Genomic DNA, 25,827 nt, shown 5'->3' on the forward strand with positions numbered 1-25,827 from the left:
TCCCTGCTCGATGTGATTCATTCCGTCCCACCTCGATCCGTCGCATGTCCCGTCAAGCACACATGTGCCACCGCCGTGATGGACCCTCTGTATGTCTCGCCCGGATATCCGGTCCCATAGACGCAAGGCTGTGAGGGGAAGCGACTGACTGCCGTGGTCATCAAGCTCTATAACAACCGCCAGTGTCGGCCTAGCAGGCACAATCACCAGTCTGGCCTTCAAATTGACGACATTTGTTCGCGATGTCCGCGACTCAAGGAATGAAATTGACGGCGTCACCCGGGAACTGTTAGCTGTGAAAGGCGTGCTCGAAATCATTGCCGACGACATAGAGACATCATCGCGACCGCTGCCCAGCAGCCTGCAGGAGCAGCTATCTGGCGTCATCTCCAACTGTACACATGTCGTCGGCGAGGTAGACCGCTGTATACGAGATCATGAAGGCTCCCGAGTCCAGAAGGGAGCCCGATGGGTCGCTTTCGGAAGAGGGGACATGGCTAGACTGCGGTCAACCCTGGAAGCCCACAAGTCGACGTTGAATCTCGCTGTAGAGATGATTTCCCTGTGAGAAAGCCTTCAAGTGACTTGGGGCGCGTGCTTATCTTTTCTCAGGACGGCCCTCCGCGACGTGCAGCAAGACACGACGGTGATTAAGGGAAACACCGACGCGTTAGTCAAGGACTCCAAGGATCTGGTGGACGGCACAGCTCGAATTCTTGAAGCCATCGCCGAGCTTCAAGCGAAATTCCCGGGCACCTTGGATGACGACTCCCGCTTCTTCATGTTGCAGCGTTACCTAGATGGGCTCACAAGCTATGCCGAGACCGTCTGTGACGATGCGGAGACGAGATTCGAGGATCTTACTCTGCAGAGCTTGGAAAACTCGGACGCGGAAAGTTCATCGTCAAGGGTCACGAATAAAGCGACACCCACGACAGCGCAGCAAACTCTCCCCTCGGGGCCTGTCTTGCCCCGTCTAGCCCTTCCAGACGAGGCCGGCGATGATCTATACAATGGTGCTGGGTCGCTCTCGACGGCACTTGAAGATTACTTCCGGAGTGAGGCACATGATTCAAATCAAAAAGGACCGACTAGGGCAGAAAGCCCAGATGGGGAGTCTTCCGTTGTGAGACTCCTCCGCGATACTAACATCCAGAAACCAAGTCTGCCTTCTTCAGAAGAAGAGTCGTTCTCCGTGAACACGGTATCCTCAGCCAAGTCCCTCGAGGCGAGTATTATTCAAGGGTCTGGGAAGTCGACGCTCGAGAGCGAATCAGTCTCCACACGTAATCAGGTTCCTGCCTTGTCATCCTTCAGAGAAGATTTCGATCTGCTGGTATGTGGTGAACTCGTGGCACAGCCTGTCGAGAAACGTTCCTGGTGGAGACGACGTCGTCAAGAACGAAAATACATAAGCTTCGCTGAACCCCTTTACTACGGCAATGACAGTGAAAGAACGTTAGGGGTTGAGCTGACAGAGAGTCTTCGCCGCGCTTCTGTACCCATCTCCCTAAGAAGTCAGGACGGCGAGCTTTCCATCTACGGAAGGATACCCTTCGCAGTGGCCCAATGCGGAGCCTTTCTCAAAGACAAAGGTTAGCCAACTGAGACTGATTCCTGTGTCCTAGAACCAATCCTCTAACATGGCATTCTAGGTACCACGGAACAGGAGGGAGACAGTTACGACTTCAACAGCCCGAAAATATTGTGCCGAGAATTCAACACTCCCCCATTCTACGGCCTTGGAATAAAGTGGCACGACTATACCTGCGTCGACGCAACTCGTGTACTCGTCAGATACTTCGCCTGGCTCTGTCGTATGGAAAAGGATGCATATCACGAATTCTTGGAGAAGGTCAAATCGATCCTGGGCGGTCTCGAGCATCTCGCGGACTCCCACGCCGAATCGGGTGGAAGTCGCGAGCAGATCCCGTCCGTGCTGGCCGCAGAGATCACAAGCAGCATGGCGTACTTCTGCGAGGTAATCGCCAACAGGGGCGAGCCCACCGTGGTTCTCTTCCGGTACATCCTGGACCTCTGTCGCGTTTGCGTCCCGGCATCGCGTCGAGCGGACGAGGCTTTCTCCTTCGCAGAGCGTTTGAGTTGGGACGTGGATACATTCGGTAGTCTTCGGAATTCAGACGCCGTGGCGACCACGACTGAGGTGATAACGCTTTTTCTTTTGATAGACGACAACTTTTATGAAGTGCTAGAACGTCATCCAGCCTCGGGAGCGCATTGCGGGCATAGGAACGACGATGTGGCGGGAAGCCATACCCAAGGCGACGTTACCTTATCTGGTAATAGTCTTCAGGAGATATACGAGTTTCTTTTACATCATTCTGGCAAGATTCGGAGGATCAGGAAGGTTAACCCATTTCCATAATACTAAGCAAGTTGTTGGCAATAGGTAGATGAGCTTTATTGCGATTCCTCGATACAAGGTTCCACGACATATTTATCACAATATTAGCACTCCCGCCCGTGCTATCTCCTAATGAAGTAAAGAAATAAAAGTATAAGGTGGCAGTATTGCTCAGCTCTAAGAGAGCTTTATAGCCGTTTATCAATATGTGTTCCTCAGTTCTTTAATATGATTCTAGTAGTTTAGCCTATACTATCTCTTAATATAATAAATAGATATAAATAATAGCTAAACTGGTATAAACTAATAAGCTCAGCCTGGCCAAGGTCTTTGGGCGCACGTATGCTCGCGAGAGCCATGGGAAAAGGGGGGCCAGTGAGAAATAAAAATATAACATGTATTACTTACTTACTGACACCTATTATGACTCGATTAAGTAAGGGTCATTTCGTTCTTTCGCAACAGGCGATGGAAATGCCTTTTCGAATGGTCAAGGATTTAAGACGTTGAAAACAGCATAATCACGGAAGCCTGGCCTCGGCCAGCTAGATGCTAATTGGCGCCTGGTGCGATGTCCCGAAATAGCAGTTTCGCCAGATCGAACACCACCACGGCAACGACTGCATGGCCGCATGGCGGAGTTGCCCAAATTCAATGACCGTACATCCATAATCATGCTGGCGGTACGGTGGGATGCCAAGGACGCCGCTACATGGACGTTGAGATATAAACGCCGACGGAGTAAACACAAGCGGCGACGTCCTGGAGGCTTCCAGGCCGGGCAAAAGCCACGATGCAGTGGGGGAGACGGTCTACACGCTGTCACGCCCGCATCCCTGGTCAGGGGATGCGGCACCCGAGGGCTTTCCGAATCCATCGAATCCGAACCCGAATCCACCGGAGGCAGCGAGATTCTCGGCTTGGAACGATGCGGTGCGAGCCTGGAGGTTTTGGATTTAGACCCGGCAGTGATCATTCGAATGCCCTCGCCCCGAGGAATCAGGATCAGGCGAGAATTTCGGGGAGGCCGCGCCACAATGTCAAGGAGGAAAAAGAGTCCGATGCGTCGGGTTTGTGAAGCCTTGCTCTGGTCCGCCGGACTATTGCTAAGGAGCTGCCGAGGTGCCCTGATTCAACATCAGGGAGAGGGACGATTCATAATGGGGCGTTGGTACGACCATGAGAACGAAATTTCTCCCCATTACGTTTTAGGTTGTCTTCTAAGGGCTTCTGTTGCATGAAGTTATTTGGACTGGTGGCTTGATGGGACACGATGGAGTCCCGGCGAGTTGAATGATTCGTCCGCTCGCATGTTTGTTTTGCGACAGCCGAGCAGGCAGCAGAATTATCGTGAGACCTGAAAGGTGTCTTGTATCTGTAGGTTAGAATCCAAGGGGAGGTCTGATTCAGACTTCTGTCGTTCTCATTGTCAGATGCCACCATTGAGACCTGCGTGCCGAGTTGACCGAGAGCCGTGTTATTGGCAAGTTGAGGATTGCGTCTGCAACCTTCGCGGGGGCCGACGGGGACCGGCATTTGCCTTATGCGGTAATATGGCAGAGATGAGCGTACTGCCGGTGACTTTTCTTAAGGAGACTGGCAATCCTGCTATCAAGATGCCCCGTTTCTAGTCCCAAATTCAAGACCTACCTACCCGAACTAAGGAGACAGGCGACAGGTCGACTTCGAAACGGGGTGGAATTCCGTAATAAGGACGGAGACAGCCTGTTCCTGATCATGGTGAATCTGAATCGACGAATGTCATTTGGTCGGGACTTGACTCGATAGGAAATGACGTGCCGGGTAGCAATCGTCAGTTGGTGTGTCACTCGGAGATGATGCGAGTGGCCCCAGTCTGTGAGGGTTTAGCGTTTAGGCACCGAGATAAAAAAGAAGGCCAATGAAGATGAGCGTGGGGAAACCAGGAGAAGGTCATGGCCGAAGAGCCACAATAACTGGGCCACATGCAGCAGAGTCCGAGGATAGCGTGTTTTCTGTCTTGTCTCGGACTAACAGCCGTGATCGACTTGTATGAATGAATGGAAGCTTGCCGTGATACTTGGAATACCAGGAGAGCGGAGCGGGCCTTGAATCATCTCCTCGAGTCGTAATCCCCGAAGGACTTTATGACGGAGGAAGGATTTGCGCCGGGATAAGTGAAGAAGGAACTTTTGAGTATTGGAGGATCTCGCAGACTGCTGCGCGCCAAGGGACGGAGGACTCTTGAGTGACAGCTGCTTATTGCGGTCTTCAGGCAGAAGACGAAGGCATTGACTGATTCCATTCGAAGGATTGGCGGGTGCAATGACCGATTGGTGATGAGTGATCAGTAGAGATGGTGTACTATGTATTACCCTCTAATTCGGAGGGAAGGCGACTAACGAGAAGGGCAACGAGCTACCTCGGAAAGGCAAGGTTAGTGCGGACCGTCCGCTGTTGCCATGCAGACTTGTCTCGGGGCCAGGGTTTGGACGCTAATAAGACGAGCCTCAGCTTACTCAGGGACGAAGATGGATAATTACCTTAGGAAGCAGCCAATGTCGAAGATTGTGAGAGCGGGTATCGGGATCACTGGTGCCTGAGCGGTACGTTTCCGAGGATAGGCGTGTTGATCCCGTATCAGACACGATGATGGTGGATGAAGAAGAAGGAAGGGATGGCACTTATTGGACGGAATGAAGATTCGGTGTGTCCCGAAGATGGAGAAGATGGGCCGGATGGCATTGTTCACGAGAATGGAAAGCAGCTGATAGAAGACGAGAGTACGTATCCAAGTGCCTAGGTGTCAAGCAGGAAAGGGATATCAAAAGCAGGCACGTGAGGATCATCAGAGTCTTGGAAAAGAAGCAGCCTGCTGAAGGCGATATCCATATCTGATACTGATAGGAGAGTATTCAGCAGGACCAGCTGGAGGCTCAAAGTTGAGGCAAGTGAGGTCTCCAGTGCACGAGCCACAGGTACCTCATGTACACCTCAGATAGACCAGGGGGGCGATTGCATCTCCAGGCGCCTGTCTCGCACCTTATTGTTGGTATTTCGCTGCCTTCAATGGTGGCGTCGTACATGCAAAAGAATACCTAGAAAGATGGAAGCAACAGTTGAATAGTACTTCGTACGTTCTTTTTCCAAGAAGGGCACCCCGGCGGGATCTCGCAACTTCAGCAATGATTTCCTCCGAGAGGACCCACTTGTCAGGCTCCAGCATTCCCCAAGCCAATCAGCACCCTAAGTTGAAGCTAGCGGGGCCAAATGTACGGGTCGGGACCGAAACAAGTTCATTAGGCGAAGCTAAGCGAGACCAATCGAGAGAGGCGCTTCAACTTCCAGGCAGCAGCATTTCGAGCAGCATTCTGCACAACCTCAGCGACCAGCAAATTCACCATCCGCATCCGCATCAGCATCAGCATCCAACAAGTCAGCACCAGCAAATCCGCATCTTTGGGCCTTGGCGGTCGCAGCCACAATCTGCCACTAAACCCCGTCTGCGAGACCTTGAACCTTGGACCTACCTCCTCGAGTCGGTGCACCAGAGATCCAGCGGGTCGCGGTTGTGTGGTGTCTGTCTGGCGGCGGAGCCACCCCCAGCCTAGTTCGACTTGGACGCAGGAAAGGGTAAAGAGCATCCGCAGCGTCTCGTAGCCCGTAGGCACCGAAATAATCCATTCCTTCTTTCCGCCCAGAAAGGGATCTTTGGTGTTTGTTGGCGTCCATTCATGACTTTCAAACACCCGCGATTTCAGCGTCATTTCTTCCCGTTTTCTCTCCCTCCCATCTACAACTTCGAATTTCAGCACTGTTCGGTTCAAACAAAGAAACGCATACGATAATAGGAAGAAGAACCGACTTCGACATCATTTCCGAGTAATTAATATTGAGCTTCTCAACACCACCGCTCAGCCTCATCTATCGCATCCCCGCCGCGTAACCACTTTACGTCCAGAATACGTACCTTGCCTCTCCCGGCCAAGGCCCCTCACAGTATCCGTTGCATTCGTCAACCAACCGATACCACCGCAACCACTGCCAAAAATACCCCCGCCTACCACGACGTGACCCTACGCGACTCAGCCGGTCCGCCTCCGAGTCTTCACTTCACCGACGACCTCTCATCACCATTGAACAAGGCGAACTCAGCCTCACTCAACCGCGCAATCAATCTGATTATGTCATATCGTAGACGACGCTGAAGAACTACACTCTCCCCTTCTAGCCGACACTCTCATCTCACTCACTGCTCATCATCGCAGTCTCACCCTCACCCCGCTCTAGGTGAGGGGCATCCCTCGTTGTCCCTGCCCGTCACCACCATTCAATCGCCAACATGGAGGGCATCGGTTTCTCTGGCGGCTTCCAGCTGCCCATGCAGCGACGTCTGAGCCGTCTGTATAACGATACTAAAAAGTCTTCCAACTTCGTCAAGGAGCCCATCCAGCATGCCGAGGACCCGGAAGTCAAGTCGCTGCATCGCAAGCTGCGAATTCAAAAAGATCGCTTCACGAGCTGGGGTCTGGAATGGTCAGATCCGAACCAATCCGCCGAGATCGACACCTCACTTTCAAAGGCTGGCGTGAGTGAGATTGTGGGTAGCATCTTGTCAACCATCAAGGACTGCTTGGTAGAGCTGGATGCTCTGTGGAAGGCCTATGAGAAGCAGAACGGCAGCCGCTCAGAAAAGAGCGACCTGAAGACCCCTTTCGTCGTATGGGATAAGGCCCGCTTTGCCGACTACATCGCAGACCTCACGCAGTCTATCGACACTCTTTACGACCTTTCCAGGACACGTGCCTCGCCTGCCATGACCTCCGGCTCCCGATCACGGCTCCAACGGCCGCTGGCCGGTGTCGACGAGAACAAGGCCTTCGAGTCTACGCGCATGCAGACACCCCAGCAGATCGATCCGTCCACTCTCACCGATATTCGTTCCCAGCAGGCAGAGCCCTTGACCGGATCTGGAGACAACAAGCCCCCGCGCGACATTGTTTTCATGAGCAAGCAAGCCTGGACAGATCTGGCTCAGCACATCGGTCGCCAGCCCTTTGCGCCCCTACTATTGGAGTTTGCGACCTTTGATTCCATCTACTCAATAACCGGCATCATGCCGCCAATGTCACGATTCGAGAAGCTGTCATCGGGGCTGCAGCAGGACTCGAGGAGAGCACCTGGGGCATGGATCGGCCTTCCCAGGCTGCTGGGTTACTTTGAGGATCTGGAACACTCACGGCTTGGACTTGTTTATCAGTTCCCGCCAAGCTTTAACGCCGTCTCGTTCGAGAACTTTACACAGAATCCCATCTACAACATCTGCACGCTAGGAGACCTGCTCTCGCGGCCTGATTACGAGCCGGCACTCGAGGCAAAGTTTCGTCTCGCTCACAACCTTTGCAACACAGTCTTTGACCTGCACGCTCGAGGTATTACTCACGGCAGCCTCATCGACAAGAACATCTCCTTCTGCAACACGGCCACTCCGGACTTGACGACAGGCGTTAGCGAGGTTGACGTACGCCGGCCAATGATCTCCTCATTCGACCTGTTCCCAGATGCTCCTTCAGATCAGGAGCCTCCATCTCCATCTACTCCGCTATTCCGCCACCCCTTGGATCCCCGGACCACCCCGTCATCGCCAATCACGGACAAGACCGACTCCCGCATTCTGGACCTCTACTCGCTTGCCATGATTCTGTTGTCTGTGGGACTGTGGACCAAGCTCGAGAACCTCGTCTCGGATCCCTCTCAGCCGATCTCTGAAGCTGTCATAGATCAGTTGTCGATTCGCTGCGGAACCCATTACATGAAAGCTGTCAAGGCTTGCTGGAGTGCAGTTGATCAAGGCCTTCAAGGAAAGGTCGCTGGCGAAGAGCTGTTGTCGAATGTCCAGGTCAAGGCCAGCCGTTATCTTGAGGCGTGTTGTATTCTTGACGGCCTCAGTGCGCTCGACGAACGCCTCAGCTTAGATCTGGGAGAAAGAACGGTGTCCCCTGTCGAGGAATCTCCTAAAGAAAGCATCTCCGGTCCTTCCAGGGACACTAAGACTGCTTCCCAAGCGCCCCCTGACACCCGCCGCCGGACATACGACATTAAGACGCCGATCCCGGACCCGACCCCTTCGCGCTCGTACCCATCAGCCGAGGAGGAGAAGAGACAGCTTGCGAAGAAGGATGCCGAGGAGGCTGCGGCGACACCGACGGAACAGCCTGTCGACCCGAAGCCCGCCAAGTCGCCATCACCGAAAACCCGCCTCTACCCTCAAATCCCCCTTCCGGCTGACGCTATCGAAAAGTGGAACTCGACGGTGATGCCCCAGGTCAACCAAGCGTTACGGCACTTCTACCGAAAGCACAGCCTGGAGTCGGTTGAAATTTCCCTCGAGTCCATTGGCAGCTCCCCTAAGGAGACGCAGCCTACGGTTTTGGTCGTGTGCACGTCAGTAAGCAAGGTTAAGTCCATTCTCACCCGCAAGCTCGGCCAGCTGTTTGATGGAACGTCCGGATTTGGCTTGAAGGTGTGCAAGGGCCAGGTGCTGAGGTCCCGGAAAGACTCTGGAGAGGAGAAGGTCAAGCGAAGCGCGGCAGACGACGAGGACGACGACGAAGTGGAGGCCGCCAACACGGAATATCAAGTCTGCCCAAGCAACGGTGCGAGTATTGGTGCTTGGATTGGTGACCGCCACCTTCCCCCAGTCAGCTTGGGTGGTCTCGTGGTAGTTGACGATAAGCCGTACGGCATGACAGTGCATCACATGCTGGACGACCAGGTGGAGATTGCAAAGAACGCAAGGGAACTGGAGCCGACATACCGAAGCATGGCCAAACCGACTGACGACGTCAAAGTCAACTGGTATACGGAGTCTTCGGCCGAGAGCAGTGGCGGGGAGGACTTTGCGTGCGAATTTTCCGACTCCGACTCGGAAGCGTACTCGGAAACAGATATCACCAGTGAGGGCTCAGACGAGGATGAGAGCGATGGGGAATTCGACCAGCCCGGTGACATCCCTGGGGTGGAGCCGGACTGTGGCGATGGGTACATCATCACGCAGCCCGCCAGGGACGACGTTGAAGAGAACTTCTTCGCTTCGGATGAGACAGCGGACGAGGAGCACCTGGAGACCTTCACCGTGGGCGTGATGTACGCGTCCAGCGGTCTCAGGCGCAGAGAACAGAACGGGCTCATCCACGAAATCGACTGGGCCTTGTTCGAGTTCGCCGACGAGAGGCAACCCGACGAGAATGCGATACCCAGGATCAGAACCCAGCCTTCGTCGCTGCTCACCGGCAAACGACCCTCTCACGAAGCATCCGACATTCACCCGACGACCGTCGTGCCCACCTCATCGCTACCCGGCACGGAGGTCATTTGCATGGCGCGCACGAGTGGCCTCCAAACAGGGCTTATTCTCCCGGCACTCACCAGCGTCAAGATCTCGGGTCGAATCACACCCAGTCACACGTATCAAGTTAGCAGCGCCGCGGCGGAAACGCCCGTCGAACTCAGCGGCGGCAACAAGAAGCTGGCCATGGGCGTTCCCGGTGACAGCGGCGCCTGGGTAGTCGAGCGCGCGCATGGGAGGGTGTGCGGGCACATCCTCGCGTGGAGCGGGCGGAAGCGCGTCGCATACATTTGCCCGATGGAGATCCTCCTCCTCGACATCGCCGAGACCCTCGAAGCACGCACAGTCGGCCTCCCGGGCGGCGAGGCGATCGTGGAGAGCCGGGTGGAGAGCAGGGAAGCGGAGGACTACGGCGGCGACACGGAAGAACCCCCATCGTCGCCTTTTCTGGACCCGCGGGATGATGACGATTACGTGAGCGAGGCGATGGAAGAAGACGACGACGCGCCCGTCCTCGTGCAGACGCCCGAGGAGGAGGGCGGAGAGCAGACGAAACAAAAACAGCACGGAGGCGAAAAGTACGCCTCGGACGATAGTAATGAACTTTCGCGCAGGATGGAGTCTATGGGCATCGGACGGAGTCGTATGGGCATTGGCATGTGCAGCTGACTTGCGGACGCGCGCGTGCCGCGATTTGGAATACCCCTTTTGTTAAAACAGCGGTAGAATGAACGTAATGAAGCGTATGACATACATCTCAGGCATCTTTTTCCTCTTCCAGCAGTGACGATAAGAATCGAGTTGCACGAGAGAGATGAGCTGGCATTTTACTGGATTGAAGTGACGGGATATCTAAGGGCGCGCAGGGGAAGAGGGCAAATCACATGAAGTCGTCCTCCCAATCCTCGTTGCGGTTCTGGTTGCTCGACTCCTCCATGTTGTCCTGCGAGAAGAGATCGTCGTAGGCGTGGTCCTTTTGCCACTTCTTCTCCTTGCGCTCCTGCATCACGCGGGCCTCCTCCTTTTTCTGTCGCGGGAACCATGTCAGTAAACCAAAACATACCCGAGATCGAATCCGCGAGCGAAGGGAACAAGAATCCATAAAAACAGCAGATTATACAAAAACAAAAAACTCACCCTCAAAAGCGAAGCAGCCTGATCCCTCTTCCGCAACTCCTTCAACCGATCCTCCCTCTCCTGCTTGAGGTCGGGCTTCCTCTCGACCTTTGTCTTGTTGAGGCGGTTCACGACGGGATTCTCGCGCTGGGGCACGAGAACCTTCTTGACCTTGCGCGGGTCCTTGAAGGAGACCTGGCCGACCTCCATGCTGCCGTCCTTCTTGAGGTTGGACCAGGGCGTGTAGATGACGGTGATGTTGTCCTTCTTGTTGCCCTCGATCGAGTTGGCCTTTGTCAGCTGCGCGAGGTCGGTGAGCAGGGGTTGCGGGATGGCGTCCCACGTCATTTGGGTGACCGAGGCGTCGGAGGATTGTTCGGGGAGGCGGAGGTAGATGTGGGCTGAGGAGAGCTTGTCGACGTGGAACTGTGATGTGGTTAGGTGGGTGAGTGAGAGTGAGTGAGTGAGTGAGTGCGTACCCTGTGAGAGTAGTCAGTATCAGATCACAAACAGTGAAGATGGATGCAACTTACCAAACATCCTCCTCCCAGCCGTACTTGATCAGCTCCTCATCTGCATTCCCTCATCAGCCTCACATGCCTCCATCCGCCTCAGACAGAGCAGGCGTACTCTCAAACTTGTCCTTGCCGACGTAGATGAAGGCGGACGGGTCGACGACCGTCGAGGTAAAGTAGTAGACCATTTTCGTATCGGTGCGGAAGGAGTCTTCACAGTTTTCGGGCCGGCGCGCCGCGTCGTTTTGCTGTTCGTCCTCGTCGTCTCGCTGCGAGTGAGGGTGGGGTTTCGTGAGATTGGTCGGATTTTTTGGTGTTTGCGACGGAGAAATTTCGAGGTGGGGGTGGGGCAGGTCGTGTACTGAGTTCCTATCAGAAATGGTGGACTGAATGAGGGAATCAGTGCGCGGAGAAGGGTTGCATGTTAGGGGAAAAGTACTGTTTGCCAACAAAGGATGATGCGAGGCAGGTACATCGCGCGACCGTGAGAACAGGACAGAATGAGTCTGACTGCTGCGTACGACGATTAGTCGTGGAAACTGATAAGTCGCGGTATCATGAGTATATCGAGCTCATTTTGGCTAATACTTCCGGTTATTATTTCATTTCTCCGCTACTACCTTACACACAGAAACCAACAGTGCCTTAACACATATCACTTCTGCTCACTTGCCGCTGGCAACTTTTGCAGGCTGCACGGTCAAACTCAAGATGACATAAACTCAAAAATCACTTAAGAAAGCTTCTACTCTACATCTAGATATATCGCGAAAACGGACGGTTTCTTGCGTGTTTTTCCTCTACTTCTCAACCCTCCCGACGGCCCACTCCTCCGTGCAATCAGGCCGCCTACTCACCGCCTCAGTACAAGAGCCTTCAAATTGCCCCGTGAAAGCAAGCCTTGTTGGCTAAGTGGTATAGCGCCTCACTAGTAATGAGGAGATCATGTGTTCGATTCACATACGAGGCAACAACATCAGGCGCCCGTCGCCTTCTCTTTTGCATTTTTTGCCGTGTGGAGCCCTGCAACGAAGACAGTGCTCGCAAATGATTATGCCATCTGTCATTAGCTCATTCAACCATCTCTGTTAAAGGCGCAAAGCACCCTAAAACTTCGGAGCGTCATAGAGATCGTCAGGATCTGCCATCGTCAGTGGTCATTCGCACAATCAACAGGTCTCTACTTACCCTTCCCATGCTGTTGGAAGTACCCTCGGATAGCCGTCACTTTAGAATGAATGCTCTTGATGTTCTCAAGTAAGTTGTCCTTGACCTTCTCATTCAATTTGGCACCGCTCTTCAACGCCTGTATCGCGACGTGATATCGGCTCACGTGGTTTTCGAGCATCATGTCAAACGGCGTCGTCGTGGTGCCCTCTTCACAGTATCCTGAAACGGACATCCTGTCCAACCCAGGTCTTCCAAACAGTAACCCCTGTAACTCGGTGACGTAGCCGTGATAGTTGAAGACTACGTCCCTGTCTTCGGTGAACATGTCAAGGAAGACCTGCCTGCTCAACGCGTGCGGGTGCTTAGCCTCGGCGCGAAGGACCATCAGGTCTGTAACGTTCACAACGCGAACGCGTAGGTCGGGTGCAAGGTCGTGAAGGAGTTCTGCTGCCTTGACAACTTCAAAAGTCACTTCGACTCCGATGCCGACAAGGACAACATCTGGGTTGGCCCCGCCGTCGGTCGAGGCGAAAGGCCAAATGCTGGCGCCGACGCGGCAGTGCTCTGCCGCATCTTCAACGGAGAGGTAGGTTGCCGTGGGCTGCTTCGAGCCAATGACGAGATTGACCTTGTCTTTGGACTGGAGACAGTGGTGAACGGTGCTGAGAAAGCAGTTTGCATCGGGCGGGAGGTAGACCTTCACGTGTTAGTGGTATTTTGGTTGCTGTGGCACAGGAACGTACTCTCGCTGCTTCGGCCTTCAAGTTGAGAACAGCCCCGATGAATGACGGGTTCTGGTGGGAGAATCCGTTGTGCTCCTGACGCGCCCAAGTGCTCGTCTCGATGTAGTTGATAGAAGCCAGCTCGCCGCGCCACTCGACCTGCTTAGCTACCTTATTGAACTTGGCGTACTGTACCATCATCGTGTGGACGATACCAAGGAAAGACTCATAGCTGGGGAACAGTCCAACACGACCAGTCAGCGTGTAGCCCTGCATGAAGCCTTGACAACAATGCTCCGAGAGGATTTCGATGACGCGACCGCCCTGAGCACGCGAATACTCGTCCCACTGGAAGTTACGGCCGGTATGCTTAAGAACAGCATCCAGCTTGTTGCTCTCCAGCTCGTCAGGGGTGAACATGCGGAAACCATGAGGATTCTCCTGCATCACCTTGTCAAGAAGCTGACCAGTCTGCTTCATGCAGCTAACTTGTTCTCCGGGCTTGACGGCAAGGGACTTCCAGTCGGGGAGCTTGAGGCCGATATAAGGATCGTATGTGGTCTTGAATTGACCAAGCTTCTTGGCGTCATTCTTCGGGATTGCCTCGAGAATGCTGGAATTTGGTTCGCCATTGGTCAAGAGGTTCCCGATGTCATACCTAGTTAGCCATTCGTTAAGTTTCTCGAGGTGAGTCTCGTCGGACCCGGCCTTTCCAAGCGGGACCTGGTGCGATTTGAAGGAGCCCTCAATAATGGTTCCGTCAACCTCCTTCGGTCCCGTCCATCCCTTCAACAGTCAGCGAGAAACGACACTCGCTGTCGGGCCAGACGAACCTTGGGTGTGCGAAGAGCAATCATTGGCCAGCGAGGTTTGATGATTGGTTTGTCTGATCGAGCGGCCTTCTGGATCTTCTTGATCTCAGCCACTGCCCATTCCAAAGCATTGGAGAGGTCGTTGTCAATGTCCTCCAGATCGTCTACGATGCACACTTGGTAGCCATAACCAGAGAACAGGGAGACGATTTCCTTGTCGTCCATGCAGCCAAAGATGGTGCGCTCACTAATCTTGAAGCCATTGACGTGAAGAATGGGAATCACAGCGCCAGACTCCTTGGGATCGAGATACTTGATGGCATGCCAGGCACTGGAGCATGTTAGGAGGGCATTGTCCTGGGAGCAATATTGCTTACGTTGCGGTAGGACCGCTCTCGGCTTCTCCATCACCCACAATACAAGTGACAATGAGATCCGGGTTGTCCATGACCGCGCCAAAAGACACGGCCAGGGCATAGCCAAGCTCGCCACCCTCGTGAATGGCGCCTGGCGTCTCGGAGTTGATGTGGCTGGTGAGGTTAGCCTACCGGACCATTAGAATAAGGAGATGAGCTACCAACCTAGGGAAGCCATTGGGTGTGGAGAATGTGGTGATGAGGTTGGAGAGACCCTCCTTTGAGACATCGTACTTGTCCGGGTAGAACCTCTGCAGCGAGCCTTCCAGCCAAAGTGATGCCAGCGCAGCCGGCGCACCGTGGCCTGGGCCAATGACATAGATCATGTCCAAGTCATGATTGCGGATAAGCAGGTTCAGGTGGGACCAGACCAGAATGAGGCCGGGACAAGTGCCCCAGTGGCCTGGCGTCTGTCAGGAAATGTCGCGATGGAACACAATTGTGGGCTTACCGAGTAGCCGGGGCTTGACATGTTCGAACTTCAACTCGGATTCCAGGAGAACGTTGTCTCGGAGAAAGATCATCGCTAGGTTTTGTCAGCCGGTGAAAACGTGGGATCTGCAGGGACAGGGTAGGATCGGCTTACCAGCCGCGATGTAGCAGGCGACATTTTGGAAGTCGCGCAGGGATCTGGCGACCTTTTCGTCCAAAGGCTTCCTCTCCGTCTTTACTGCGAGATCGAGAACATTGTCGGGCAGATGGGAGGGCAGGGGAGGCGGGTTGGCCTCCTTGACGACCTCGCCGGGCATGTTGAAGATGGGAAACCGCTTCGAGTAAGTGGCCGGGGTTCTCGGGAGTCTGAGGGTCAAGCGTATCCTTGTTTATTCGTCCGTGGTTCTGGAACTTGCCCAAGCGCAATCAATCAGTGCGAGGAAGATGTCGATGTGGTCCGTATTTTGATTGCGACGTCGACTCGTACACGAAGGGAGCACGACGCAACGTCGATGGGGTTGATTCTCTGGGGTTGCCAAGGTGGATTCTTATTCGGTGAAAGTCAGGAAGCTGCAATGAATCCGAGAATTCAGCGGTGATGCTGGTGGTTGGAGAAGGTAAGGTACGAATAGCTGGCTGGGTGTCTGCTGTGCCGGTGAAGCGGGATGTGGGAAGGCAGGCTGGGCGATCGATGAATCGATGACGTCGATTTTCAGCCAAATTTGATGCTGCACAAGCTCAGAAGTGGAAACTGCAAGAGGCAGCGGCTGCTCTAGGTGTCACTGCTTCAAAATATTTCTAATTTTTCTCGATTAGAAGATATTGGCTTGTAGGTACTTGAGGATTAAAATGCCCAAAAAAGTCAAGAAATTGAGTCGAGATCTAGGAATTGCGTTCAACTTGGGTCATTGCCGTGTCACTGAGCTGTCAGTTGAACCTTGTTCTGGTAGCTGTGCTCTGCCGGCATTACCGGTCGAGATTTCAGACAAACCCGGGATGCCGAGGAGATGGGAATTCCAGACTCCAAAGCTCAACAGAATATTATTTTAGCATCGTGATAATTACCAGGCAATGATCTCACCGGTGAATAAAATGGTCGAATGAGGCGCAACTTGTTAGCAATGACCATGTGCACCACCTGCTGCACCTGCTGCATCTGAGGACAGAAGCTTGGGCCACTGAGGGGCATCGAGGGGCAATTCTGAGGTACGTACCTTTTTAGGCTGTCAGGGCGCTCCACAGGCGTCCCGTTCGGTCGATGCCCCGTATTTATTCCCGACCGCCACCAAAACTCACCCATTTTCATTGGACGCATCCGCGGTGTCTCTGGAGCCTCTGCTCCATCAGATCCACCTTCCGGACCACAGCTCCGTCTTGCAGGGCGGAAGTGGCAGGCAGGAGCAGCAAGGGGCAGGGGTGGGAGGAGCTCTTTCTGCGCCTGGACGCGTCCACTTTCTCTGAGCTGTGACATCAACATGGCGAAATCGCGATGCGCCTGCGTTCTCTTTGATCTCAATGCATCAGATGCCTCTCTGATTCTGTGTTTCCCCGGTCAGAACTGCCGTGTCACCTCCTTCATCAAAGTCCCACCAATGGAGCAGGCACGGCCCTTCCCAACCGGGGACGCTGCTGCTGCTCTCGACTCACCGTGAGCACATGGTTGACGTCAGGCGCACCAAAGCACTCGAGCTGCGACTCCCAGAAAACATGGATCAAGTTGATGGCCCAATGGAAAGACTTGTTTTATAAAATACCCCCGTCGTTGTCGTTGTGGTACTACTTCAACTTGCCTCTCTTCCTTTCTTAAAGCTCACCTTCCTTCTCCTTTTCTAGTGTCTCAGTTCGCTTCAAATCCAGAAATGGCATCACTCGTATCCGATACTTTGAAGAAGGCTGGAAACGCAATCATGGGCGACGCAAAGCAAGCTCAACTCGCCGAGAACACGGTCGAGCATGGCCCCAAGGCCCAGATGACGACCGACTTTGGCCAGAAGATCAACAACACCGACGACTGGTTGAGAGTCTCCAACAACGATAAGACCGGCCCTATGCTGCTGGAGGATCCCGTTGGCAGAGAAAAGGTCCGTCTCACTTCCGTCACGCCTTCATGGTCAAGCTAACCTGCTCCAGATCCACCGCTTCGACCACGAGAGAATCCCCGAGCGAGTTGTCCACGCCAGAGGCGCCGGCGCCTTTGGTACTTTCCGCCTCTTCGAGAGCGCTGGAGATGTTACCAACGCAGGTGTCCTGACCGACACATCGCGAGAGACTCCCGTCTTCCTGCGCTTCTCGACTGTCCTCGGCAGCCGTGGCAGTGCAGACACTGTCCGCGATGTTCGAGGCTTCGCCATCAAGTTCTACACCAAGGAGGGTAACTGGGACATGGTTGGAAACAACATCCCCGTCTTCTTCATCCAGGACGCCATGAAGTTCCCCGATGTCATTCACGCCGGAAAGCCTGAACCCAAGCTTGAGTTCCCTCAGGCGCAGTCTGCCCACGACAACTTCTGGGACTTCCAGTTCCTTCACACCGAGGCCACCCACATGTTCATGTGGGCCATGTCCGACCGCACCATCCCCCGTTCATACCGAATGATGCAGGGCTTTGGAGTCAACACCTACACCCTCACCAACGACAAGGGCGAGCGTCACTTTGTCAAGTTCCACTTCACACCGGAGCTTGGTGTCCACTCCCTCGTGTGGGATGAGGCCCTCAAGCTCGGTGGTCAGGACCCCGACTTCCACCGCAAGGATCTGGCCGAGGCCATTGATAACGGTGTCTTCCCCAAGTGGAAGTTTGGTATCCAGGTTCTCCCCGAGAGCAGGGAGCATGAATTCGATTTCGACATTCTCGATGCTACCAAGCTTTGGCCCGAGGAATTGGTCCCTATCCGCTACATCGGAGAGCTTGAGCTCAACAGGAATCCCGATGAGTACTTCACCCAGACCGAGCAAGTTGCTTTCTGCACCAGCCATGTTGTTCCCGGCATTGGCTTTTCCGACGACCCCCTTCTCCAGGGCCGCAACTTTTCTTACTTTGATACCCAACTTTCCCGTCTCGGTATTAACTGGGAGGAGCTTCCCATCAACAAGCCTGTGTGCCCTGTCATGAACTTCAACCGCGATGGTGCCATGCGCCACACGATTTCCAAGGGCCCCAACTACTGGCCCAACCGCTTCGAGGCTACTCCTCCTGCGAACCACTCCAAGGCAGCCGATGCCTACGTCGAGTTTGCCCAAAAGGTCGAGGGAATCAAGCAGCGAACCAAGAGCGTCAAGTTCAAGGAGCACTTCTCTCAGGCTCAGCTGTTTTTCAACAGCTTGTCTCCCATTGAGAAGTCCCACGTCATCAACGCCTTCGCCTTCGAGTTGGACCACTGCGAGGACCCCATCGTCTACGAGCGCATGTCGCAGCGCCTGGCCGACATTGATCTTGGTCTGGCCCAGGCTGTTGCTGACATGGTTGGTGGTAAGGCTCCTGAGCAGGCTGGCAAGCAGAACCACGGCAACAAGGCCAAGGGTCTTAGCCAGCTCGAGTATCTGCCCGAGAACCCCACCATCAAGACCCGCCGCGTCGCCATCATCATTGCGGACGGCTACGACCCTCTTTCCTTCGCTACCATGAAGTCGGCGGTTGCTGCTGCCCAGGGTACTCCCATGGTTATTGGTACTCGTCGCTCAGAGATTTACCCCGAGGGTGCTTCCAAGACGCCTGGTCAGGGAGTCAAGCCTGATCACCACCTCGAAGGATTCAGGTCTACCATGGTTGACGCTGTCTTCGTACCTGGTGGCGCCGAGTCCATCAAGACCTTGTCCAAGAACGGTCGCGCTCAGCACTGGATCCGCGAGGCGTTTGGCCACTTGAAGGCTATCGCCGCTACTGGTGAGGCTGTCGACTTCGTCAACGCCACGATCAACGTTCCCAACATCAAGGTTTCCAGCGACAGCAACGTCGAGGAGAGCTACGGTGTTGTCACGATGAGGAACGTGCAGCCCGAGAGCTTGAAGGAGACTTTCAACATTGCCAAGCAAGGCAGAGGATTCTTGGAGCAGTTCTTCTTCACCATCTCACAGCATCGCGTATGGGCTCGTGAGTTGGATGAGTTGAGCACTCAAGTGGCGTACTAAATGCATGTTAATGACAATAGCTATGGCGTTGGTTGGGAATGGGAAATCTGTAGCAACGTAATGACCAATCAGAAATACTTTCACGTTAAGTTTTATATTCTCGTTCACATGTTGTGTCTTCAACCATGTCAACTTGCACTCTTATCCACCAAATGTTATGACCTGATGAACCAGCACCTGATTGCGTCCTCAAGTTGTGCGTTAATCCACCCGCGGGCCTCATTCAACACATCAGAAACCCCCCTACAGCATCTACGACTACGAATATGCCCACGTCGGCATTTACATATCACCATTGGAAACAGGTGACTTAAGCCCCACACAATACTCACCACCAGCTTAATCCTCTCTCTTGGACCGAGAAGAAAGGAAAACCCAGCACCCGATCATGGCGGCAAACAACGCGAGCGCAATGGGGTGAAGAACCCACGTACCGCTCGCCTGCGCAATCATTCCCGTCGTAAAGGGCGCCAACGCCCCTCCGCTGCTCCCGAACGCCGTGATGATCGCGATCCCGCTCGTCCGGCTCTTGCTCGACATGCCCCTCAGAAACACCGTCGCGGCGCACGGGTAGATCGGCCCCAGCAGCAGACCCACGATCGCCAGCGACACCGCGTTCCCCACGATGTTCGGCACGAACCACACCAGCAGCTGGAAGCACGCCGCGCCGGCCGTCATGACGTACACGAACAGCTTCTCGCCGACGCGCTGGCCCAGGCCCGAGAGCAGGAAGCGGCCGACGGTGATGCCCGCCCAGAAACCCGCCGTCACGTAGCCGACGGCCTCCGGGTTCGCGACCTGGCGCGAGTCCACGAGGAAGGAGATGACCCAGCCCGAGATGGAGACCTCGGCGCCCTGGTACGCGAAGACGAAGAGGGCGCCGAGGAAGACGAGGCGACGGCGCAGGGCGTGGAACATGGAGACCAGGCGGGCCTTGGCCGTCGGGCGCCGTTCGTCTGCGGGGTCGTTCTCGGCGGCGGCGGGGTTGTCGTTCTCGTAGCGTGCGAACGACCACGCGGAGAAGACGAGGCTGAAGGCGGCGAGGGCCATGGGGATGAGATAGAACCTGAACCACAGGCCCCAGCCGATGGAGGAGACCATGGCGGTGGCGAGGATGGGGCCGATGGTGCCGCCCAGGCCGTAGGCGCCGTGCAGGGCGCCGAGGGCGGTGGTGCCGTTGCGGAGGGAGCCGCAGAAGAGGGTGTTCAGGGTGAGGTTGGTGGCCATGCCGAAGCCGAGGAGGAAGAAGGAGAGCACGATGACGGGGAAGGGGGCGCCGGCGACGAGGGGGATGTAGGCTGCCAGCAGGCAGGCCTGGGCCGCGATCATGAGGTGCGCGCGGGAGAGGCGGGCGCGGAGGGCGTCTACGAAGAAGGCTGCTGTTATGAAGCCGAGGGCGTTGCCGATGAAGATGAGCGAGACCACGGCGTATCCTATGTCGTAGTACCTAAGCAGCAGAGAGAGAGAAGACGTAAGTCGCGGTCACTTTGAAAGAAGAAGCACTGGGGGTCTGATGCGAATGTTTGGCACGCACTTCTCCATGTACGGGATCAGAGCGCCCGGCGCGCCGTCGTTGATCCCGTTGCCCATATTCATCAGGCACGCGGCGAGGAAGCGCCAGCGGTTCATGTAAGGGGTCAGCACGCTCTGGGTGGGCTCGGCGGACTCGGCGGCGGCGTCGTCGCGGGAGAAGCCCCCCGAAGGGCGGTTGGACTCCAGAGCCGTCGCGGGTGGCTCATTTCGGATTGACGAAGGGTGTTTGGAGAGGTGGTGGAGGTGAATCGACTCAGGAGCGCGCGTCGTTCTGTTGGAGTCGACGTGGAGCAGCGGCGCGCCTCCTCCTCCTCCAGCGCTGGCGGCTTTGGCTGGGGGCGTGATGTGGATTTGGGACTGTTCATGGGTGATGAACGCGTCAAAGGTTGAGGTGTTCATCTTGATGATGCTGATGCGCGTTGGCGCTGGTGGTGTCGGGTGAGATGAGGTGAAGATTGCGAGTCCCGGGTGGGATCGGGGAGAAAATAATTATCTCGGTGCCCCGAGTCCGGAGGGGATGAGTGGGGCCGATTAATCTTATCCGCGCCCATGCCGAATTAGGAAGGTCGTCGGCGTGCCATGTCTTGGGTGCTTGGATACGGGTCTGGAGTAATCCGGCTTGGCTGCCCTGCCTTAAGTGATATGAATGCCGCGATATTCATATGTCGCTGAGAGCGATGAACGAATCAATTTTAGAAGGCGATGGAAGAAAGTGTTATTTACGAGTGAATGATGGTAAGTAAGGATGAGGGCGGCACATTATCACAACACTGCTTCACATAGAACTCATGTTCGTTTGGGGTCTTTTCTTTCTCTGCGATCCCCCCTCTACTATTTCAATCCCGTGGGGTATCTATCCATTTTCCATGTAAACGCCTCGGCGAACGCTACTCAACCAAAGAGCTTGTCCAGTATCTTTTCGAACATGTTCCTTGGCAAACGTTAGCATCCATGCATGGTGGTTCGGGGAGGCAACAACTTACTTGGCTGGTTGGGGCACGTAGTTCCGCTCGTACTCATCAATCTCTTCTTTGTTGCGGTACAAGTCGACGTCCTCAGGCTTGAAGATCCTAGTCCGCTTCCTGAACCTCTTGAGGTCAAACTTGTAGCCGAGGTACAGGAGCGGAAACACCCCGACCATGGTGTAACTTAGCAGCCAATTAGCATTGATTCACCAAAGGTGTCACAAAAAACTCACGAGAACAGAAAGTCCGGGATGTTCCAGTACCCGTCCAAGGGCAGGAAAACGGTGTAACCCCCCACAAAGGTCATGATGAAAGTCCCGACGAGCCCGTACCACGCCGCGTACGGCTGGAACCAGGCCTTGTACGGCAGCGAGTCGCGGCTGATGCCCTGGGCCTTGAGCGCGCGGTAGAAGCCCAGGTACGCCGTGCACATGCACGAGAAGTTGATGAGCTGGGACGCCGTGACCAGGCTGACGAACCAGTCGAGCACGACGGCCGTGTTGTTGCTCAGCTGCAGGAAGCTGAGGAGGCCGACGAGGAGGACGGCGATGACGCAGTAGACGGGGACGCCCTTCTTGGTGCACTTCTTGAAGAAGGCGGGCGCCTTGCCCTCGAGGGCGAGGCCGTAGAGCGAGCGCGAGGCGCAGTAGACGTACGAGTTGCCGGCGGAGAAGGCGGCGGTCAGGACCATGGCGTTGACGATGTGCGGGAGGACGCCGATCTTGAGGCGGTTCATGGCGACGACGTAGGGCGAGGCGGCGGCGCCGGGCTGGCCGTCCTTGAAGGCGCGGGACATCTCGTCGTCGCTGTAGGGGACCAGGATGCCGACGCAGAGGGAGCCGAGGACGAAGAAGGCCGTGAGGCGGTAGAAGACGGCGTTGAAGGCGCGGGGCATGACCTTGCGCGGGTTCTCGGCCTCGCCGGCGGCCATGGCGACGTAGTCGGGCCCGGCGATGGTGAAGGAGGCCTGGATGAGGCACTGCAGGAACCCGAGGAAGCGGCCGAGGCTGCCGGAGTAGTACAGCTCGGCGAACGCGCCGGGGTTGTTCCAGTACCGGAAGCCGAAGCGGTCGCCGAGGGGGTTCCCGCCGAGCATGACGATGAAGGTGAAGATGATGAGGCCGACGATGAGGAGGAACTTGCCGAGGGCGGCCCAGAACTCGGTCTCACCGTACCACTGGACGGCCATGACGTTGATGAGGCCGTACAGAACGAGGATGATGGCGATGATGCCGCCCGCGGGGACAGCGTCGCTCCAGAAGTGGATAATGAGGTTGCAGGCGACGACCTCGAACGGGACGAGGGCGGCCTCGAAGACGAAGAAGTTCCAGCCGGCGGCGAAGCCGAAGGCCTCGTCGACGTAGCGGCCGGCGAAGCGGATAAAGGGGCTCGAGATCGGGAGGTAGGTGACCATCTCGGCCATGCTCAGGGTCACGGCCAGGATGAAGGTGCACCAGATGCTGAAGGCGAGGAACAGGCTCGCGGGGCCGCCGTTGAGCAGGCCGCGTCCGATTTGGACCTATGCGTGGGGGAGTGAGTAGGGGTTGTTTTTTGTTGCAACGAGGTGCGCGACGTTCAACGTACGTAGAGGGCGGTGCCTAATGTGACAGGTCAGTTCTGATCATCTCGGGATCTCGCTCACGAAGGACGTACCGATGGTGCCGCCGATGCCAATCAATTGGATGTGGCGCGACTTGAGCTTGCGGTGGGTGTGATCCCTCTTGTCGCCCGAGTCGAGAGACGAGCGGAAGCCGCCGTCGAACGGCTCGCCGTAGGGTTCTCCGACCGTTTTCTCGTCTGGGAGACGGCCGTCGGCATGGCCGTAGCCGGGCAGATTGTTGCGGTTCCCCGCGCGGTCAATGCCCGTGGACGACATTGTCGGAGGTAGGTGGGGATTGAGAGCGGGAGGGAGCCGAATGAATCGGCGCGGAAGACGCGTCCGGTCGGAACGGCTGAAGTCGGTTGGATTGACGGGTTACGGACGGGCTCTTGGGTCTAGGAACGGAGGAACAAAGTCTTCGTGAAAGTCGCACGTGGCGAGCTTACAGAATGGACTTGAGGAGGAGCGAGAAGAACTGGACTTTGAATTCCATATGGTGTTCGTTCTGACGCGCCAGCAAAGTCGGGGTTAGCAGCGATTGACGTTCCTCAGGACACACAAGACTTGACGAAGATCACGGTGAAAGGAAAGGACAGAAGAGTCGAGTAGATTCTGCGCAGCAACACGGGGGACCGCAGATCTCTTTTAAGAAAACCCTCCAAAAATTCCCAGAGTTCAGGGACCAGAGCAACGAGACGCAACGCAACGCAACGTCGCAGCGTAGCACCGAACACAGAGGCGGGACAGTGGGGGGAGGGGGAGGGGAAGAGGGTTGAAAGCTGCAAGGAAGCGGGTTCCCCATTGCGAACCATGCTCGAGAGGGTAAGAAGAACAAGATGGCGTACGGCTGGGGGGCATGGGGATGGGGGCCAGGAATCCATGTTGTGACTTCTGAATGGCTCAGGAAAGATTCTTGACTTGCGGAACACTGAGCCGTATGATTTCTCCTCGGGGCTAGGCAAGTTGCAGGCAAAAGCCCGAGCACATGTCTGGTTGTTTTAACTGGTTGTTTTAACCTCGCAGGGTCCAGGCCCGTCTTGCTTAGAGTTCGACACCAGGTACATTCGATCTGGCGCTGGCATTTGGCATCTCCTGCGGTTGAAAGGCTGTTGAGGAATTCCACAAGGTAGGTATTCCGTCCGTAGCCGCGTGAGTGAGTGGGTGGGTGTGTCTGGAAGCGACTGGACTTTCCCTGCGGTAGTGACGACATGGGGCGTAAGGACATGGCGAAATGGGAGATGAGGAGAGCTCTTATCTGTCACTATCGTGCAGGAGTTCGGTGAGATTGCATTGCCTCACTGAGCGCGTTGGATGTGTTCTGTTGGTGCTGTTTTGGCCGCAGACGTCAATCCGAGCATGGGTCGCGTGGGATGCGTCTGAAGGAATCGCATCGCCGTGACAGGCTGCAGAAAGTCGCGGTCAACCGAGCCAGGTTCCGGCGAGCTCATTCGTCGAGATGTTCCAGCCCATCGGTGTCTCCGGTTGATGGCAGCAAAACCGCGCACGCGGTGCGACGACCGAGGAAACGAGGGATTAAGACAGTGAAAGACGAAGACGAAGGCGGCCAACGGGAGCCTCGGACGGCGGATGGCGTGCTTCGTGCGGGTGAAGACGCCGTTCTAGCTGCCGTCGTCGCCGCATGGGTTGGCATGTCCGGTTAATTTGACCGCATGTCCTGTCGTTCTGGAGATGTGCCATGGAAACGATACTTAGAAAAGCGCCCGCGGCCAAGGCAGCGAAGCTTTTCGGCAGCTCGACAAGCAATGCGGCGTCTGGGGACAAGAGACGGTAGTGACAGGCCTCATGATCACACGGGCGTCTTGGCCTCGTGTAATGGAGCGTATGTACGTCAGGAAATGGATGGCATCGGCTGTCTCTCTCTGGACGGGCGAGAGAGGCTGGTCGACAAGTCGGGTGCTGAAATGACGGGGTGTTCGCGACCTCCCCCAGCTTCCCATGACCAGGAATCCCATTTTCATTTCCCCAATTGCGTTAACTCGGGGTTTTGATTGCGGCTCTTGGCATCTTGGCGACGACATGAGGCCAATTAACGACGGCAAGTTGCAATCGGCTATACGTCACGCTATCGACAAGCGATAATCTCGTCGTTGGTCCAGCAGGGAGTCCTATTGGACGGGGGAATAGGCGACTCCGTAGCTGACAATGACGGGCCGATGAATAGGTTGTCGGATGTCGGGGGACCTCAGATGGGTTCTCGAGCCGTCGACTGTTCGACTGTGGGTTTGGTTTCTATAGTTTATGTCGTTCAAGAGGTCATAATTGCGATGGACGCAGAGCCAGAAATCTATCAAGTCGGTAATCAATGTGAAGCCCGCGCTGAAATTGTTGAGACGTAGACGAATTGACTTTTGGCGGCGGTGGAATTAGAAGTCTCACTTTGAGAGTCGATGCGCCTCAAAAATGCAAAGTAAATAAACGATATTTCAATTGGCGCAAAGGCAAGGAGTTCACTCCGGACAGCGCTGGAATTGAACATTTGTTAAGCATTCCGGCACGGCGTCAGGGCCGCCCCGCGCCGGGAATAAGTCTCCGGCACCACATGGCGTGCGCCGCCGGCCGCCACCGTTCCAAGTGCGAGACAGCAACATTTTATTTCCTTCACATGCAGAACTGTTACGGAAGCGCCGAGGTGCTGAAACCTATCTCTCATTTTGCCATATTGCACTGTGATTATTGGTGATCCTTGCTTAGGAGGTCCATAATCA

General features: G+C 55.4%; 6 protein-coding genes across 6 annotated transcripts; 3 read left to right on the top strand and 3 right to left on the bottom strand.

Annotated features, from left to right (window-relative positions):
- Positions 1-211: 211 nt before the first annotated feature.
- Positions 212-2,127, top strand: CkaCkLH20_07173 (uncharacterized protein; the record flags this gene model as incomplete). The annotated part of the gene is made up of 5 exons (XM_038889890.1): positions 212-564; positions 613-1,336; positions 1,523-1,595; positions 1,656-2,022; positions 2,094-2,127. 5 exons carry the CDS (start codon positions 212-214, stop codon positions 2,125-2,127), a joined length of 1,551 nt encoding a protein of 516 aa, XP_038744814.1.
- Positions 2,128-6,686: 4,559 nt separating this feature from the next.
- CkaCkLH20_07174 (het-s domain protein) lies at positions 6,687-10,361 on the top strand (the record flags this gene model as incomplete). Its single annotated transcript, XM_038889891.1, has 1 exon — positions 6,687-10,361. One exon carries the CDS (start codon positions 6,687-6,689, stop codon positions 10,359-10,361), a length of 3,675 nt encoding a protein of 1,224 aa, XP_038744815.1.
- Positions 10,362-10,572: 211 nt separating this feature from the next.
- CkaCkLH20_07175 (uncharacterized protein) lies at positions 10,573-15,192 on the bottom strand (the record flags this gene model as incomplete). The annotated part of the gene is made up of 11 exons (XM_038889892.1): positions 10,573-10,719; positions 10,830-11,288; positions 11,347-11,381; positions 11,439-11,684; positions 12,512-13,190; positions 13,237-14,001; positions 14,049-14,358; positions 14,405-14,557; positions 14,609-14,846; positions 14,895-14,969; positions 15,030-15,192. 11 exons carry the CDS (start codon positions 15,190-15,192, stop codon positions 10,573-10,575), a joined length of 3,270 nt encoding a protein of 1,089 aa, XP_038744816.1.
- Positions 15,193-16,734: 1,542 nt separating this feature from the next.
- CkaCkLH20_07176 (catalase 1) lies at positions 16,735-19,003 on the top strand (the record flags this gene model as incomplete). The annotated part of the gene is made up of 2 exons (XM_038889893.1): positions 16,735-16,956; positions 17,006-19,003. 2 exons carry the CDS (start codon positions 16,735-16,737, stop codon positions 19,001-19,003), a joined length of 2,220 nt encoding a protein of 739 aa, XP_038744817.1.
- Positions 19,004-19,342: 339 nt separating this feature from the next.
- On the bottom strand, positions 19,343-20,935 carry CkaCkLH20_07177 (MFS efflux transporter; the record flags this gene model as incomplete). Its single annotated transcript, XM_038889894.1, has 2 exons — positions 19,343-20,450; positions 20,538-20,935. The coding sequence occupies 2 exons, from the start codon at positions 20,933-20,935 to the stop codon at positions 19,343-19,345; spliced, it is 1,506 nt and encodes a 501-aa protein (XP_038744818.1).
- A 492-nt stretch (positions 20,936-21,427) lies between these two features.
- Positions 21,428-23,377, bottom strand: CkaCkLH20_07178 (amino acid permease; the record flags this gene model as incomplete). The annotated part of the gene is made up of 5 exons (XM_038889895.1): positions 21,428-21,467; positions 21,520-21,684; positions 21,735-23,020; positions 23,086-23,099; positions 23,155-23,377. 5 exons carry the CDS (start codon positions 23,375-23,377, stop codon positions 21,428-21,430), a joined length of 1,728 nt encoding a protein of 575 aa, XP_038744819.1.
- Positions 23,378-25,827: the final 2,450 nt, after the last annotated feature.

The sequence above is a fragment of the Colletotrichum karsti genome (assembly GCF_011947395.1).
Source record: "Colletotrichum karsti strain CkLH20 chromosome Unknown Scaffold22, whole genome shotgun sequence".
In the NCBI taxonomy this organism is placed as follows: Eukaryota; Fungi; Ascomycota; class Sordariomycetes; order Glomerellales; family Glomerellaceae; genus Colletotrichum; species Colletotrichum karsti.